The sequence below is a fragment of the Polypterus senegalus genome, chromosome 1 (assembly GCF_016835505.1).
Source record: "Polypterus senegalus isolate Bchr_013 chromosome 1, ASM1683550v1, whole genome shotgun sequence".
NCBI lineage: Eukaryota > Metazoa > Chordata > Cladistia > Polypteriformes > Polypteridae > Polypterus > Polypterus senegalus.
In genome coordinates this window covers 324727532-324742933 of record NC_053154.1, presented here as the reverse complement: position 1 = coordinate 324742933, position 15402 = coordinate 324727532, and the positions used below count along the sequence as shown (strand labels likewise).

General features: G+C 43.9%; 1 protein-coding gene across 2 annotated transcripts in view; it reads left to right on the top strand.

The window, feature by feature from the left end:
- Positions 1-15402, top strand: part of LOC120515924 (tolloid-like protein 2) — a 361663-nt gene that overhangs the window by 243605 nt on the left and 102656 nt on the right. For both annotated transcript variants that reach the window (XM_039737306.1, XM_039737298.1), the window contains 3 exons: positions 1930-2047; positions 8660-8838; positions 13829-13934. In XM_039737306.1, the coding sequence (XP_039593240.1) occupies positions 1930-2047; positions 8660-8838; positions 13829-13934 (403 nt within the window). The remainder of the gene's footprint in view (positions 1-1929; positions 2048-8659; positions 8839-13828; positions 13935-15402) is intronic.

Here is a 15402-nt window from a genome sequence, read left to right as displayed (position 1 = left end):
TTGCAAGTGTCCTGATAAAAACCAACATCCAGGTCTTTAATGACCTCTTGGGCACGGCCATCAGCAGTGTGTCTGTCTGTGGAGAGAGTGTCGACCTCATCGAGAGGCTTACTTACCTCAGCCGTGACATTCATGTCTCTTGTGACTCTTCCTATGAAGTCAGTAGATGGATTGGGAGAGCATGGGGGGGTCATGAGGTCGCTGGGAAGGGGTGTGTGGTGCTCCCGATATCAATGCAAAGGACGAAGATTGCTGGTGCTTAATGTTTTGGTATATGGTTGTGAGACATGGACGCTATCCAGTGACCTGAGACTGGACTCCTTTTGGTACTGTGTCTCTCCGAAAAATCCTTGGGTACCGCTGGTTTGACTTTGTGTTGCTCATGGAGTCCCGAATGAGGCACATTACCTGCATTGTGGGGGAGCGTCAGTTACGGCACTACGGCCATGTGATGTGATTCCCTGAGGGTGATCTGATTCACAGGATCTTCATCACTGAGGACCTGAGCTGCTGGATCCTGCTAAGGGAATGCCCATATAACATCCAGCTGCGACAGGGAGATGGTCATTTCTGAAGGGTGGGATTGGACCGCGTCCCTGCCTGGGGGGTTGCCAACTGGGTTCCTGAGCTGTTTCGTCCTATGGTCGGTGTGGCAATGCGCTGTACCAGTGCAGGCTCCCTGACCTGACCTGCTCTCCCTCCCCACGTCCTTCCATTGTACTGGCCTCCCAGCCAGGTAAGGGTCCTTGTTGAATCCTGGCCAGGATGCCAGTCTCTCCATGCTGTCCATTACAGTTGAGAACAAGCTTTATTTATTTATTTATTTTTTTCTTAAAGGAATACATTTTTTCTCACTTTTTATTATAGTTTTTTATACTTAACAGTGTTTGGGTAGATTGATTATCCTTTTGAGAAGCCTCTATTTTGAGGACAATATTATTACTGTGCAAAAAAAAGCCTTGTGTTAACCATGTCCAAAAGCAGCAATGACTTCTCTGAGCTTAAAGACGTCTGGGATGGACCATCACACAGTGGAAACGTGTATTGTTCTGAAAACGTGTTTTAACTTCGCCATTATGGGTTATTGAGTGTAGCTTGTTGGGGAGAAATGGCAGATTCATTCATTTCAAATGAAATTTACAACATTGGCCAGAAAGTGAAGGGATCTGAATACAAACTCCTTTTGTTTCCTGGTTATTGTAACGGCGCCCAGAGACTCCTTGGCACACCTTCCATCTGTCACTAACTGCTGTGGGCTGGTGGTGATTAGTTGTGAGTGGATCTTCCTGCATTATGTAACAAGTCCTCCACCACCTTCTTATACTCCTCAGCTCCTTTTTTGGTGTAGTGGAGTCATCTGAGAATCGTACATGGCATAAACTTGTGTTGTCATTTAAGTCATTTATGTAAAGTGTGCTGAGAAAGGAGACAAGGCAGTTCGCTTGGGTGCCCCCATGTTTCTGACAAACCCTCACAGACATCTTCCAGTTAGGAAGGCAGCCCCTGATGCAGGACACTTGGCGTCATCAACCTGCATCACTTTGAGCTTATCTTCCAACCACAGGGGCTGAATAAGGTTACAGGCACAAGAGAAGTCAAAGAACGTGACAGTAATCACAGGGCCAGCTTTGTCTGTTCATATGTTCAGACCACCCCATCGACTACCCATATGACCTAAACCTGTTATGTAAACTGCTAAGTTGTCACAATACAGAAATTCAGAAACACATTTGCTACATCTGTGATTTACAGTATATGGAGTACCTTATAAAAGCATCAGTTAAACTGACAACAAAGTAAAAGTGCATTTAACTGCCATTCTGACTTGTTTAGTCAAGGAGAAGAAAATGTCTACTGGTTAGCTCGTGATTAAGTGTGCCCTGCTGCTTTCTACTTGAGTTCTTACAGAGTGTTTTATTCTCATCACAGGTACCCAAAGAGCCATATTTAAACAAGCCATGAGACACTGGGAAAAATTTACTTGCGTCACCTTTGTGGAGAGAACCGATGAGGAGAGCTTTATTGTGTTCACCTACAGGCCTTGTGGGTGAGTATGCAAACCCTGGGGATAAACTGCCCATCCCTGCAGCTTCTTTCACTCATCAGAATCACAGTGGACCTCTGTTTGTTCAGAACATGCAGCAGCGCTGTGACTGTGGTCTGTTTCAGGGCAGACGCTTTCAGGTTTGCAGGACAAATAAGATGCCATATTCTCCCTGTGCAGGGAGGCTGCCTAATAGCTTGGACACCATTGTTCCCTTGCTGTATTTTCACAGCTTAAGAAGCACCATCTCTATGTTTTTTTTATTTAAATGTATTTAACTTCTCATTCAGGCTCATCAATCTTTGTGACAACAATCACACAATGATCAATAAACAGAAAAGAGTAAACTGGGGCAGTGCAGCAAAGCCGTGAAGTGAAGTAGCTGAAATGCTGTTTTTTATTTAGAGACCATAAAGCTGTATGTTGCATTCTGCACCGTGATTCTAAATTGTTCTGCTGAGCTGTGTGATGTCCAGATATTTAAAATGAAGCTGTATATTCAGAACAGTGACACTGTAAAGCAGGCATGCCAAACACGTGACCCCCGGGCCGCATGCTGCCCACAACAGAAATCTGTGCGGCCCGCATGACAGATCCTAGTTAGCCCTGAACTTGTACAAAATTATTACTATCGTTTGTGTTTGAATCATTCTGCATCTTCGTTACTTATTGACTTTTCTTACTTCCGCCTTCTGACAAAAGCGCATTTTCCCATGGCATTACGGTACTGGAAACGTTCTCTGCTAGTATAGCCACCAAAGTGAATGAGCCGCAACGTCACAACTGAAGTGCTAGGCTGCAGCAGCGGGCAGCATGTGCAAACTGTGCACCTGCACAACTGTGCACCTGCACACGGCGATAACCCAAACCCACCCAACCAATTAAATACAAACACACCATTATTTACAACACAAATGGTAAGCTTTTTATAAATTACCCATAATTCCCCACAAACTATTTACATAAATTACCCATGAGGCGTCACTCCGCCAGCGCTTGCTGCCGGGTTGCCACACCAATATATCTATCCTGCGGATGCGGCGATGGCCCCAGCCCCTTTCTTCCTGTCGGCGGCAATATCGACATTCATTGCTGAGGCATGGGCCTGGAGAGGGCATCAGCGTTGGCATGCTGCCGTCCCGGTCGGTGCTGTATCTCAAAGTCATATTCTTGTAGAATCTCCATCCACCTTGCCACCTGGCCCTCTGGTTGCCTGAAATTCAACATCCAGGTGAGGCTAGCATGGTCAGTCCGCAGTGTGAACCTAGTGCCCAATAGGTAGGGCCGAAAGTGCCGTGCCGCTAGGATCACTGCCAACAGTTCCCGAGTGACACAGTAATTCCTCTCCGGTCGACTGAGGCTGCAGCTGTAATAAGCTATCACTCTTTCTCCAGCCTCCCCCTTCTGTGAGAGCACGGCCCCAATCCCCACATTGCTAGCGTCAGTGTCCACCACAAAAGGTTGGTTGGGGTCAGGGCACGCCAGGACGGCGCGCTGCGAGCGCAGCCTTTAACTGTTGGAAGGCGGCTGTGCAATCCTCCGTCCACCCAAACTGTTGGCCCTTACTCGTTAGTCGGTGCAAAGGGCTGGCAATGGTGCAAAGTTTTTACGAATCTTCGTAGTAGGAGGCTAAACCCAAAAAGCTCCGCAGTTCAGTGATATTGGCTGGTGGGGGCCAGTTGCTCACGGCAGCCACCTTGCGGGTCTGTAGCCACCCCACTCTCGCTGATTACGTGCCCTAGAAACTGAGTCTGTCGGGCGAGAAGATTGCATTTCTCAGGGTTTAACCGCAACCCGGCGCTACGAATGGCGGTCAGGACCTCCCTTAAATTGTGCACCGCCTGGTCAAAGTCTCTGGCATGAATCAGCAGGTCATCTAAATAGACCACACAACGGGTTCGGGAATGTCTTTAGGACCCGCTCCATTAGTCTTTCAAACGTGGCGGCGCATTACAAAGTCCAAGCGGCATTACCTTAAACTGCCACAGCCCTTGTCCGATGGTGAATGCAGTTTTGGGTCGGTCCTCTGCTGCCAGTTCTACCTGCCAATATCCACTGCGCAAGTCCAAAGTGCTGAACCAACGGGATCCAGCCACATAGTCCAATGCATCATCGATGCGAGGCAATGGGTAAGAGTCTTTTCGAGTGACTGCATTTAATTTACGAAAGTCCACACAAGGCGCCAACCCCGTTTTCTTCCGCACCATGACCATGGGTGCGGCCCAGGACTGTCAGAAGGCTCAATGATGTCGTTGGTTACCATCTCGCTAATCAATTCTTCGCAGCTTGGCGTTTTGCAAGAGGCAATCTGTGGGGCGCAACCGAATGGGGCGGCGTGGCCAGTGTCAATGTGGTGTTTGACTAACGAGGTTCTGGTGCAGTCCTCTTCTCGAGCCGCAAAATGTCCACAAAGTCGTTCAATACTTTCTGGAGTTGCTCCTGCTGTGGCGTGCTCAGCTGTTCACCACTTCGATGGCCCAATTCCTCCACAGCAGCAACCGTCTCAGTGGATGGGTGGTCGTGTGAGGAAAACCGTTGGGGAGCACTGGTCTGAGCTGCAATACTCTCCTGGGGGTCCTCTTCAGTCCCTGCATCTTCCGAACAACGGTCGGGAGCGGTGAGCCGTGGTGTCCAGGCAAATCCAAGCTAACAGCCCTTCCAGGATGATTCCAGCCCGATTGGGCGACACAGTCTCATTACCTACGCGAGGATGGCCCTGGACACATCAACACATGCTCCCCAGTGGGCCAGCAAGTCTAACCCAATTATGCATTTGTCTTTAATGTCCATGAGCCAGAATTCGTGGCTGGTCTGGCTCGTCCCTACTACTACAGTCAATAGTTTCTTTCCGGGCATTTTGTCCGTTCACCCGTAACCGCGCAGTTCGATGTTAGAAGGAGTCCAGTCTTTTGGAAGAGGACCAGCTGTTTGGGCAACACTCCTCTCTGTAATAGACAAATAGTGGACCCGTGTCCACTGTATATAGAATATAAAACAGAAAGAGAAAATGACGCAGCTGACGGCAATGTGGCCGAGAAACATTGTGTTTCTTGTTAATTAGTACGCTGTATTTACTAATGTCGCTAGAGTCGGTAGTTTGAGCAGTAATCTATATGTAGTATTATAACGCATTTCTGCCATAATGAGAATATCATGGGCCGCCACTTGGTTTTCAGTTACGGACACGCCATCTCTGCTTGTAATGAAGCACAGTTTAGAAGGGTGTTATTTCGTGTCATGAGCACGAGGCGGCTATGCAGTGTCCGCAACAGACGTTTCTTGGCCATCCGCCGTGCATAAGATACCATACTGACATTGGTGGGCAAAGGGGCCACCATTCTTTCTCTGCCCAGGGCCGCCATAAGCCAATAGCCGCCCCTGCTAGGCTACACTACTGGCTGGGCTGCTGAGACCCACTGAGCAGAGCTGACCATCACGAGTAGTAATAGCGCGCATATTTTCACGTTTTTTTGCTCTAGTTTTATATCATTTTGTGCTAGTATTGTAACGAACAGTTAGTGCAGACTACAGCTGAAGATCTGAAGTGGTCGCAAGAAATTGGTGAGTTGTTTATTAACATATTTTTGTGATTCTGAGTTGTAAAATTAGTGTAGGTCAGGTGGCTTTTTGCATATCGGCTTATTTTACAATATAAACTTTGAAGTAAACTTAGTAAAGTAAAATTAGACTTTTGGAAGATTTGTTTTCCAACTTGAATTACTGAGCAATGAATTCAGTGAGCGTTTTCAAGATTTAAGTTCACACGAACAGGACTTTACGCTGTTCTTTTACAATGTTGAGAATGCGCCTGAGAATATCCAAATGGTACTGATTGAATTGCAGTCAGCTTCTATTCTGAAGGCAAAATACAACGAAGTTGGTGTGCCAGGCTTGTATGCTTACCTGCCACCCTCGTATGTGCAGATCCGTAAGTTGGCTTCGAGAGTACTGTCTATGTTCGGAAGCTCTTACTCTTGTGAGAAATTGTTTTTGTTAATAAAAGCTACCAAAACCCCACATCGCTCAAGACTTACTGTCGAGCACCTTTCATCCCTCATAAAAGTTGCAGCTGCTCAAGATTTCAAGCCTGATATTGACGAACTGGTTACTAACAAGAGATGCCAAGTGTCGGGACAAAAGAAATAGATCTCACACCGTAAGACTCCTATATAAGCAATGAATATAATATAATAATATAAGGACCTAGCTAGTCTCTAATTGTACACCGTTGTACGGAGAGTGTATGGAAATAAATTGCTTTTCTTTAAACTTTAGGTGTTACAGTTTTTAAAGTTTTCAATATTGGAAAGAAAGCTACAGTAACTTTGTGTAATAGTATAATAGTATTTGTTACAGTGCGGCCTGCTGACGCACGTATGGCAGTCGAAGCGGCCAACCAATGGTAGTGTGTTTGACATGCCTGCTGTAAAGCACTCTGGTACATACGGTGCCCTTCAAAATGTTTCGGACAAAGACACATTTTTTTCTTAATTTACCCCTCTGCTCCACAGTTTAAAGTGGCAGAGTGGTTGCTCTGAGGTCCCAGTTCTGTGCCGGCAATCGGAATGTTGCCAGTTCAAACCCCGTAAATGCCAGAAGTGACTCTACCCTGTTGGGCCCTTGAGCATGGCCCTTAACCTGCAATTGCTTCCTCCTGATAATGCTGTTAATCTGAATCCAGCCCTGCAAGCCAGTTCTGGGGCTTGATGTCAGGATTGGCACTCCAACTACTGCAAAAAAACTCACACCGTTCCATTGTGGTGCTGAGGTGTCACCTGCTGCACTCGGGTCCCAATCCAGGTGGTTCATCCTGTGGTAGGTGTGCATGCTCCCAACCTCTCTCTCTCTCCACAGTTTAAAATTACGAATCAAATAATTCAGACATTTCTGTTTCAGACTTCCATTTAAGGGGATTCGCATACATTTTGATCACAGCATGTAATAATGACAACACTTTTTCTACATGGTTCCCCCATTTCAGGACACCGTAATTGGGACAATTGGTGTCCCAGGTGTTCGTGATTCCTCAGGTGGGTTTCATGACTTAATAAGAGATCTCGGCCTGCTTCCGAAAACCTTAGGAATGCCGAAATCAACTGTGTGTAATATCATCAAGAAGAAAGAGCACACTGGTGAGCTCAGCAATTACAAAGGGACTGGTAGGCCAAGGAAGACCTCCACTGCTGATGACCGAAGAATCCTCACTATGGTAACATAAAAAAAACCCAAATGCCTGTCTGACAGACCAGAAACAGTCTTCAGGGGGCTAAACCGTGTGTGTGTCAGAGACGACTATTAGCAGAAGACGTCATGAACAGAAACACAGAGGCCACACTGCAATATGCAGACCACCAGTTAGCCACAAAAACGGGATGGCCAGATTACATTTTCTGAAAAAGGACTTAACGGAGCCCACAGAATTCTGGAAAAAGGTCTTGTGGACAGACGAGATCAAGAGGAACCTGCATCACAGTGATGGCAAGAGGAAAGTGTGGAGACTAAACAGAACTGCCCAAGATCCAAATCAGACCACCTCATCTGTTAAACCTAGTGCTGAGGGTGTTATGACTTGGGCATGTATGGCTGCCACAGGTCCTGACTGGCACACTTCTCATCACTTATGTACAGAAACATCTGATCTGCTCAAGTTCCATTAACTGCCTTCCAACTCTTTGGATGGCACTTCATCCTATAACAAGATAATGATCGCAAGCATACTGCTAAGGCAACACAGGAGCCTAAAAATGACAATGAATGAATGACCAAACCAGTCTCCAGATTTAAATCCATTTGAGCAGGCCTTCCATATGCTGAAGAGAAAACTTAAGGAGACAAGCCCCTGAAACAAGGAGGAGCTGAAGATGGCTGCACTGGGAGCAGTCATTGCATGCCAAGGATATGCGACCAAGTGCTAAATATGACAACTGCTTTAATAGCCCTGTCATTTCCGTGTCCCAAACATTATGGTGCCCCCACTGAAATGGAGGAACTGTGTAGAAAAAGTGTTGTCATTTCTATATGCTGTGATCAAAATGTGGATCAATCAAGAAAAAATGTGTCTTTGACCCAAACATTATGGAGGGCGCTGTAGTTTTTTTTTTGATTCTATGTGAATGCATTTCAGTAGGGATACAAGTAAAAACGTCTAGGAAGACAAGCAGATAATGGATGAGTTCCAGTCACATACAGATCTTATCCCAAGTTACAGTAAGCACATTTTTAAAATCAACATGGAAGTTGGCAGAGTTCAATATGCTGAGGGTTTCTGCTGAACATGAGCAGCATATGACAGCTTGTTCTGCCAAAGCACGCTATGCAAATTCTGCCAGTGCTATTTTTATAGTGCCCTTCTTGTCAGTATATGTCTCTTTCCATCAACGATACCGTACAATTTAATGTGTGATTTTATTATTTTATAGTTGGGTTCCCCCCATGAGCCACTAGAATGAGTATGTATTGCTTTAAACTACAGGCCTCTGCTTGCTGATGTATAGCAAGCAAACAGAAACAGAAGCCACGAGTTGTTGGAAATGATCTCCACACTGGATAGTAAGGTCTCTGACGGCTTCCTTGTTTTTCATGCTTGCACGTAACATACCATGTTACTGGTTTCAGATGCTGTTCCTATGTGGGTCGGCGTGGTGGAGGTCCTCAGGCAATATCCATCGGTAAAAACTGTGATAAGTTTGGCATCGTGGTCCATGAGCTCGGCCATGTGGTTGGCTTTTGGCATGAGCACACACGACCTGACAGGGATAACCACGTCCTGATCATCCGGGAAAATATCCAACCAGGTAATACTTCCAGAGGCCTATCCCGTCACTTTATGCCACTGTTGAATGTCATTCTGGACTTGCAGGGGATGTCTTAAGTAGCAAGCCCAGCTGAGCAATAACACCGCTTCTAGTTTTTTTTCTTCAACTTTACTTTGCTTTTTATTCTTTCCGCCTTTGTTTAAGCAAGCCTGGCAAGTTTAGATATACAGGTATGTATATGTGAATTGTGAATTTCCCCTTGGGATTAATAAAGTATCTATCTATCTATCTATCTATCTATCTATCTATCTATCTATCTATCTATCTATCTATCTATCTATCTATCTATCTATCTATATATACTGCCTTCTATCTATCTATCTATCTATCTATCTATCTATCTATCTATCTATCTATCTATCTATCTATCTATCTACCACTGCAGAGGACTAGTCAACCTTTGCAATCATAGATTTGCCTGGGTGCAAGTTAGAAGAAATGAGACCTGTAAAGCACGTGGGCAGGAGTAGCTGCACCCTTTTTCAAACGTAGATGTCATGTCATCAGTCAACTCCTGGGGTCATTGCTCATAAGCCATAGTCTTGTAGACAAAGAGTGGCACAGGATGATTAAAGGAATGGGGCTTCGCTAGTGGTTCATAGTACATGATGGTCAGCCTCCCTCTAATGCCTCATATCCACCGCCCCTATCCCCACCTTCCATTTTTGTTGATCTCTCATTTCCATTAACATTTGGTCAGAGCTATCATTCTCCTTCACTTTCCAGCTGAATGCTTCAATATATCTGTTATGGGGTTCTTCACATCTTGCCAGGTGCATGCCATTCAGATATGCCCACAAAAATGACAGTGCATTGAGCACAGCCCACACGTTCTGGCCTTCTGATGGAAAAACTGAGCGGTGGAGCCATGGCACGTTGTTCTGTAAAGCATAACCAGCTGTCTGAACCCACAGTGAGATCTGAATGAGCCATTTTAAACACAGGCATGATACCATAATCAACTGAAACAATTTATAATATGTCTGCATTCTGAAAAAAAATTATAAAAGTTGGCAGTGGGTCAAGCAGACTTGGAGAAGAGCAAAACATTCAAACTTCAGTCATAGGATCAAAGCTTTAGTTTCAGGCTACGTCCACCCTTCTACATTTTTGCTTTGTTTGTAGCATTTTTAACCCCCAAAACCGGAGACTTCTGAAATTGCTGTCCAGAGCCGTATGCTTCTGAAAATGGTGTCTCATCTGTGCAATTGTGGATGAGTGAAAACGTAAAGTTGTGAAAACGCAGACTCTAATGGTGCTCTGATTTGATTTGTTTGTGCTTGTTACAGAGGCCTTCCCAGTCTGGATCCTGCTCATTACAACATGTCAGTCCTTAATTTGTCACCCTGCATGACAGAAACCCTCATAGACAAGTTGCTTTCCATGGCGCTTGTTGCATTGCTTTCCTGTATTGCAGCTAAATTGTGTTTTGTGCAGTTTGAATGCTGCATACTTGAGCAAAAGGCAAAAAATGTACAGTCTCTACAGTCTTGCAATAAATCCTCTAGCCAGATTCCTACAAGGATTTTTCCACCAGTGTGTGCTTACCCAGTGTGGGTGAACATCTACTTCAACAACAACAGCATTTATTTCTATGGCACATTTTCATACAAGCACTGCAGCTCAAAGGGCTTTAAAATGAAATAAAGGAAGTTAATATCAAGCATAAGCAAACAAGATTAGGTAATAATATTCTGCAGTATGTAACAAAGAAAAAGGTAAGGTCGGATGGCCAGGAGGACGGTAAAAAATGAAAAAAACCTCCAGTTAGGCTGGAGAAAAAACAAAATCTGCAGGGGTTCCAAGGCCAAAAGACCCCCTAGCCCCCACTCGGCATTCTACCTAACATAGGTGGTTTAAATCAGTCCTCATGGTTTTCAGGCCTCACATGGAAGAAATTGATGTTGATGGTCATATGGACACCTGGGACACCCGCCATTCAATCCATAAACACAGGGGGCAGCATGGTACCCTCATCAGGCACAGATCACCACCACAGAAGAACCGGAAAAGACAGCAGAGAAAAGTACAGTTTAGTAGTGAATTGCAGAACTCAGAGGAAAATGATAAATTCAGTGTCCATATAGTGTAATGGGGATGCAACTAAAATGTAGCTACGAAAAAGCCATTTTAAACTAATGTGTTTTTAGCATTTTTTTTTAAATGTTCCACAGTATTAGTCTGGCAAATTTCTATTGGTAAAGTATTCCAAATTTTAGGTGCATAACAGCAAAAAGCCACCTTACCACTTCTTTTCAGGTTGGCTCTTGGGATTATAAGCAGAACATTACCTCTCTTAACAAGGCCATCATCCCCCATTTGCTCAGTTTGGCTGGGTGGTGTGGTTGTGCCAAACTTCTTCCATTCAATAATTATGGAGGCCATTGTGCTGTTGGGGGAGTCTTCAATGCTACAGATATTTTTTGTAGCCTTCCCCAAACCAGTGCCTCGACACAATCCTGTCCCTAAGGTCTGCAGACAATTCCTTCAACCTCATGACTTGAATTTTGCTCTGATACATGTTGTCAACTGTGTGACCTCGTGTGTGTGTGCCTTAACCTAATGAAGTGCAATGAGTTGAATTTACCACTGGTGGACTCCATAAAAGGTGCAGTTATCATCAGTAGAATGGGATACAACTGAGCAAAATTTCAAGTGTCAAAGAAAAGGGTCTGAACTTTGGTGTCGTTGTGATATTTCAGTGTTCTGTTTGTAATAAATTTGAAAAAATGTTTAAAGCCCTGTTTTTGCTTTGTCATTCTGGGATCCTGAGTGTTGCTTGATGTGGGTAAAAAATGAGTTTAAATTATATGATCACAAGACTGCAACATAATAAAATTTGAAAAAAAAAGCAAAGGGGTCTGAATACTAGAGAATATCAACCAAAATTCGTAAATATAACATGGTAAGAACAGGGCCATCTTAACAGCATTATAGGGCCCCTGCCTACCCAACCACTCAGCAAGTCACAACATACATAGATTAGCATGGGCCTCTATGCTCGTGGGACCCCCCGGGCAACTGCCCAGCATGCCCATGCTTTAAGATGGCAATGGGTAAGCAGCAGATGACTATCAAACCCTCCCTGAATTGACCTACCTTGATTCACGCACCACCTTGCGATTCCCAATACCAAGGAAGGACAGAAAAAAAGTTCCAAAAAATGCAGGCAAGGAAACTCATTTTGGTTTCTAGAAACTTTTGTACAGTGGGGAGGAGAGTTGTGCCAGATTTTTCTTTTCTGAGTCTACTCCACAGCGTGCAGTGTTTGCCTTTATGAGGTGCTTGTATTTGAATACTGAACTGAACTGGAAGCAGGGATGAGTGTATTTTGCTGGAAAAGCTAAGACTGGTTGGAGGGTAAATCAAGAAGTAAAGGCAGGTTAAAAATTACATGGTAACTATGGTGGATAGAAGCTAACTCAATACAACCTGTTTGCAATGGCTTATGGGTAGTTTGAGCACACACAGCACAGCACTCTGCCGTTAGTCAACCCCGACCCGGGAGCACCGCAGTGGCTGAAGGTTTTTGTTCCAACCCAGTTGTTTAATTAGAAGCCAATCCTCACCACTAACTGATCTTATTTGATTTAATGGCTTGTCAGTGTTTTAACTCTACCATGTCAGTTCATTCTTAAATCATAGATTTTTTTCCTTTCTAATGATAAGTGATTTGAAGCCTAAAACAGATGAGTAATTTTCAGTTCTTCACTTTCCCTTCAGTTTCCTTCTGAGTACTTAATTAAACCAAATAGTGAATGATGAATACACACGGGTGGAAATGGAGACAAGCTAGATGGAGAACTGCTGGTTCGTTTGTCATTTGCATCTTTTTGCTAATAAGCTGAGAAAGCTGTTTAAGACTAAAATAAGCAATTACGGGTTCAAAATCTTAACAAGCAAGACCACTAAAATGAATCAGAAAAATGTCACTTGAGTAATCAGTGAATGATTTGTCATGAAGCAACTGAGTTGGAACAAAAAGCTGAAGCCACTACAGCCCTCCAGGACAGACATTGCTCAGCCTTGATTTGAAGATTCGGAAACTTAAATAGCAAATAAACTAAATGAAGTTAATTAGTAGCAAAAACTAGTCACTAATTAAGGAAATAGTTAGAATGAAAACCTGTAACCCCTGTGGCCCTCCAGGATCGTAGTTGGCCACCCCTGGACCAGTTGAAGCCTATGTGAAATGAACATGGACACTCTGATGTAGGATTGCACCCAGTGTTGAACAATGTGCTGTAGTGAGATTTCTTTGGGCAGAGGGAGTGAAACCTGCTGAAAGTCACTGAAGGATGCTGGCTCAGTACAGGAAGTGAAAACAGCCTGACTCAAGGAAAAGTTCATTAATAGGTAGAAAAGGTTAAAGCGGGAAGAACAAGTGCAACCAACAAAGCTCGATCTGGTCAACCATCAACACCACGCACAGAAGCCCACATTGATATTTCCAGTGCCTTATCAGTAAAGGCCAGTCGATTATGTTGTCCTCTTGCTGCACGTTTGGATATCAGTTATGGATCTGCGCGTGCCATAGTGCATGATGACTTGAGGTACTGTAATGTTTGAGCAAGATGAGTACCCAAAAATCTTACCAGTCAAAATCCTTTGGTAGATTTCAGCAGGTTTCACTCACTCTGCCCAAAGAAATCTCTCTGCAATGTGTTGTCCAGCAGAGCATCCATGTTAATATGACCTTGGCTACAACTAGACTAACTTAGAGTGCTGCTCTGTGCTTTTTCAAACTACCATAAGCCATTGCGAACGTGTTGTATTACGTCAGCTTTTAGCTGTTCTGTAATTTTCAAATCACATTTACTTCTTGATTTACCCTCATATTACAGTCTTTTATTTTTTTTGTAATATTCTTCTTCTGACTTCTAGCCCAGTTCTTTCCAATATGTTACTGTGTCTTAACTCCTGTACTGCTAACCCATCTGCTTGGCATTAACTAAGAATCATATCACAGGGCAGGAGTACAACTTCCTGAAGATGGAGCCTGGAGAAGTGAATTCTTTGGGGGAGACCTATGACTTTGACAGTATAATGCACTATGCCCGGAACACCTTCTCAAGGTTGGAGTCTAAGGTTACGTCTCTTTGGTTCTTTCCAGTGTTTGTCTATAAGCTACATTTGCTTACTCAGAACTAGTTTGGTGTTAGTAGAGCTCAAACTATTTATCGAGGACTTTTCACATTTTTTTTTTATGGCGGGGGTTTGAGGTGCATGGGGTTCATTGTTTCATTTTACGAATGCAGACATTGGTCATCATAGTTGCTCAGGCACATCACCTTGAAGTGTCAGGCCTTATTCTTTAATACACATCACCAGTAGACACAAACTAACTGATGGGAGGATAACAGGTCACATTGCTGAACAAAATTAGGAGCATGCAGCAGAGCAGGATGAAAACGGTGTGGACGAAAGATATACTGTTGAGTGTTGAAGCAACTCTGGAGCTTTGAGAAAGCTCTACTGGTGGATGGAGCCTAACAAAACCTCTCACCAGCTAGAGAGCAGGGTAAAGCATTGGTAAAACAAATAAAATGTAAGGTATATGCAAAGTTATCTCCCCTCCAGCATTATGTAGGAACAGGATCAGTGTGGCTTTTTCAATGATGTCCAAATTTTCTGTTGTTTTTATGCTTCTCTAAACTGTGCCAATGTTTGAAAAATAAAAAAGCAAAGATGTTTCACACTTTCGGCCTGATCTGCTTAGCAGAGTCTGAAAAGTTAACATTTTTAAATGTCCAGTGGCTGTTTTTATGGAAACATCAGTACCCTTTGTTGCCCAGCAGCCATATGGTGCCTCAGATTGCCCTGACAACTTAACATTGAAAGAGTGAAACTTAAATATTATAAGAGCATTATCAAAATATCAAGCCAGTGGCATCGTCAGCTCCATCTAGAACAACAAGTGGTTTAGTCAGAATGCACAGCACCATAGCAAGGAACTTAACAAAGTAAATAACGTATGCCAACGTGGACAAATTTGTTGGTGCCTTTAAAAAAGTTCTGTATGCCTCCTGAAAGATGAAATGAAAAACATGTGCCCCCTACATGTCTTTGATATGTCATTGAGTAAAGCAATGCAAGTGTGAAAAGAGATAGCTTGGACACACTTGGTGGTACCCTAAGGAAATTTCCTAAATAACTGGATTCGAGGTATTTTTCAAACTAGCTGGTTTCTTGAATTTGTATCCCACATCTCCAATCATCAATCAGTCATTCAGCCGATTTAAATGGAGAAAAGTCGTAACTCTGCTGTTTGGTGTCGTCGTGTGTCCCACATTGAATATGGACAGCGAAGGAGAGAGTTGGCTGGAGAGATCAGAAAGAAAATGATAGACAAGCAATGATAGAAGGACTGTAGCCATCCTCCCAGGATGCAATTCAGAAAATCAACGCCAGTGTGGGAAGAAAGATAGTGAGAATGGTACACAAAAAACCAAGGACAACTACCAAAAAGATACAAGCTGAACTCCAAGGTCAGGGTCCACAAATGTCTGATTGCGCCAACTGTTGCTTTTTGAGTGACAGTGG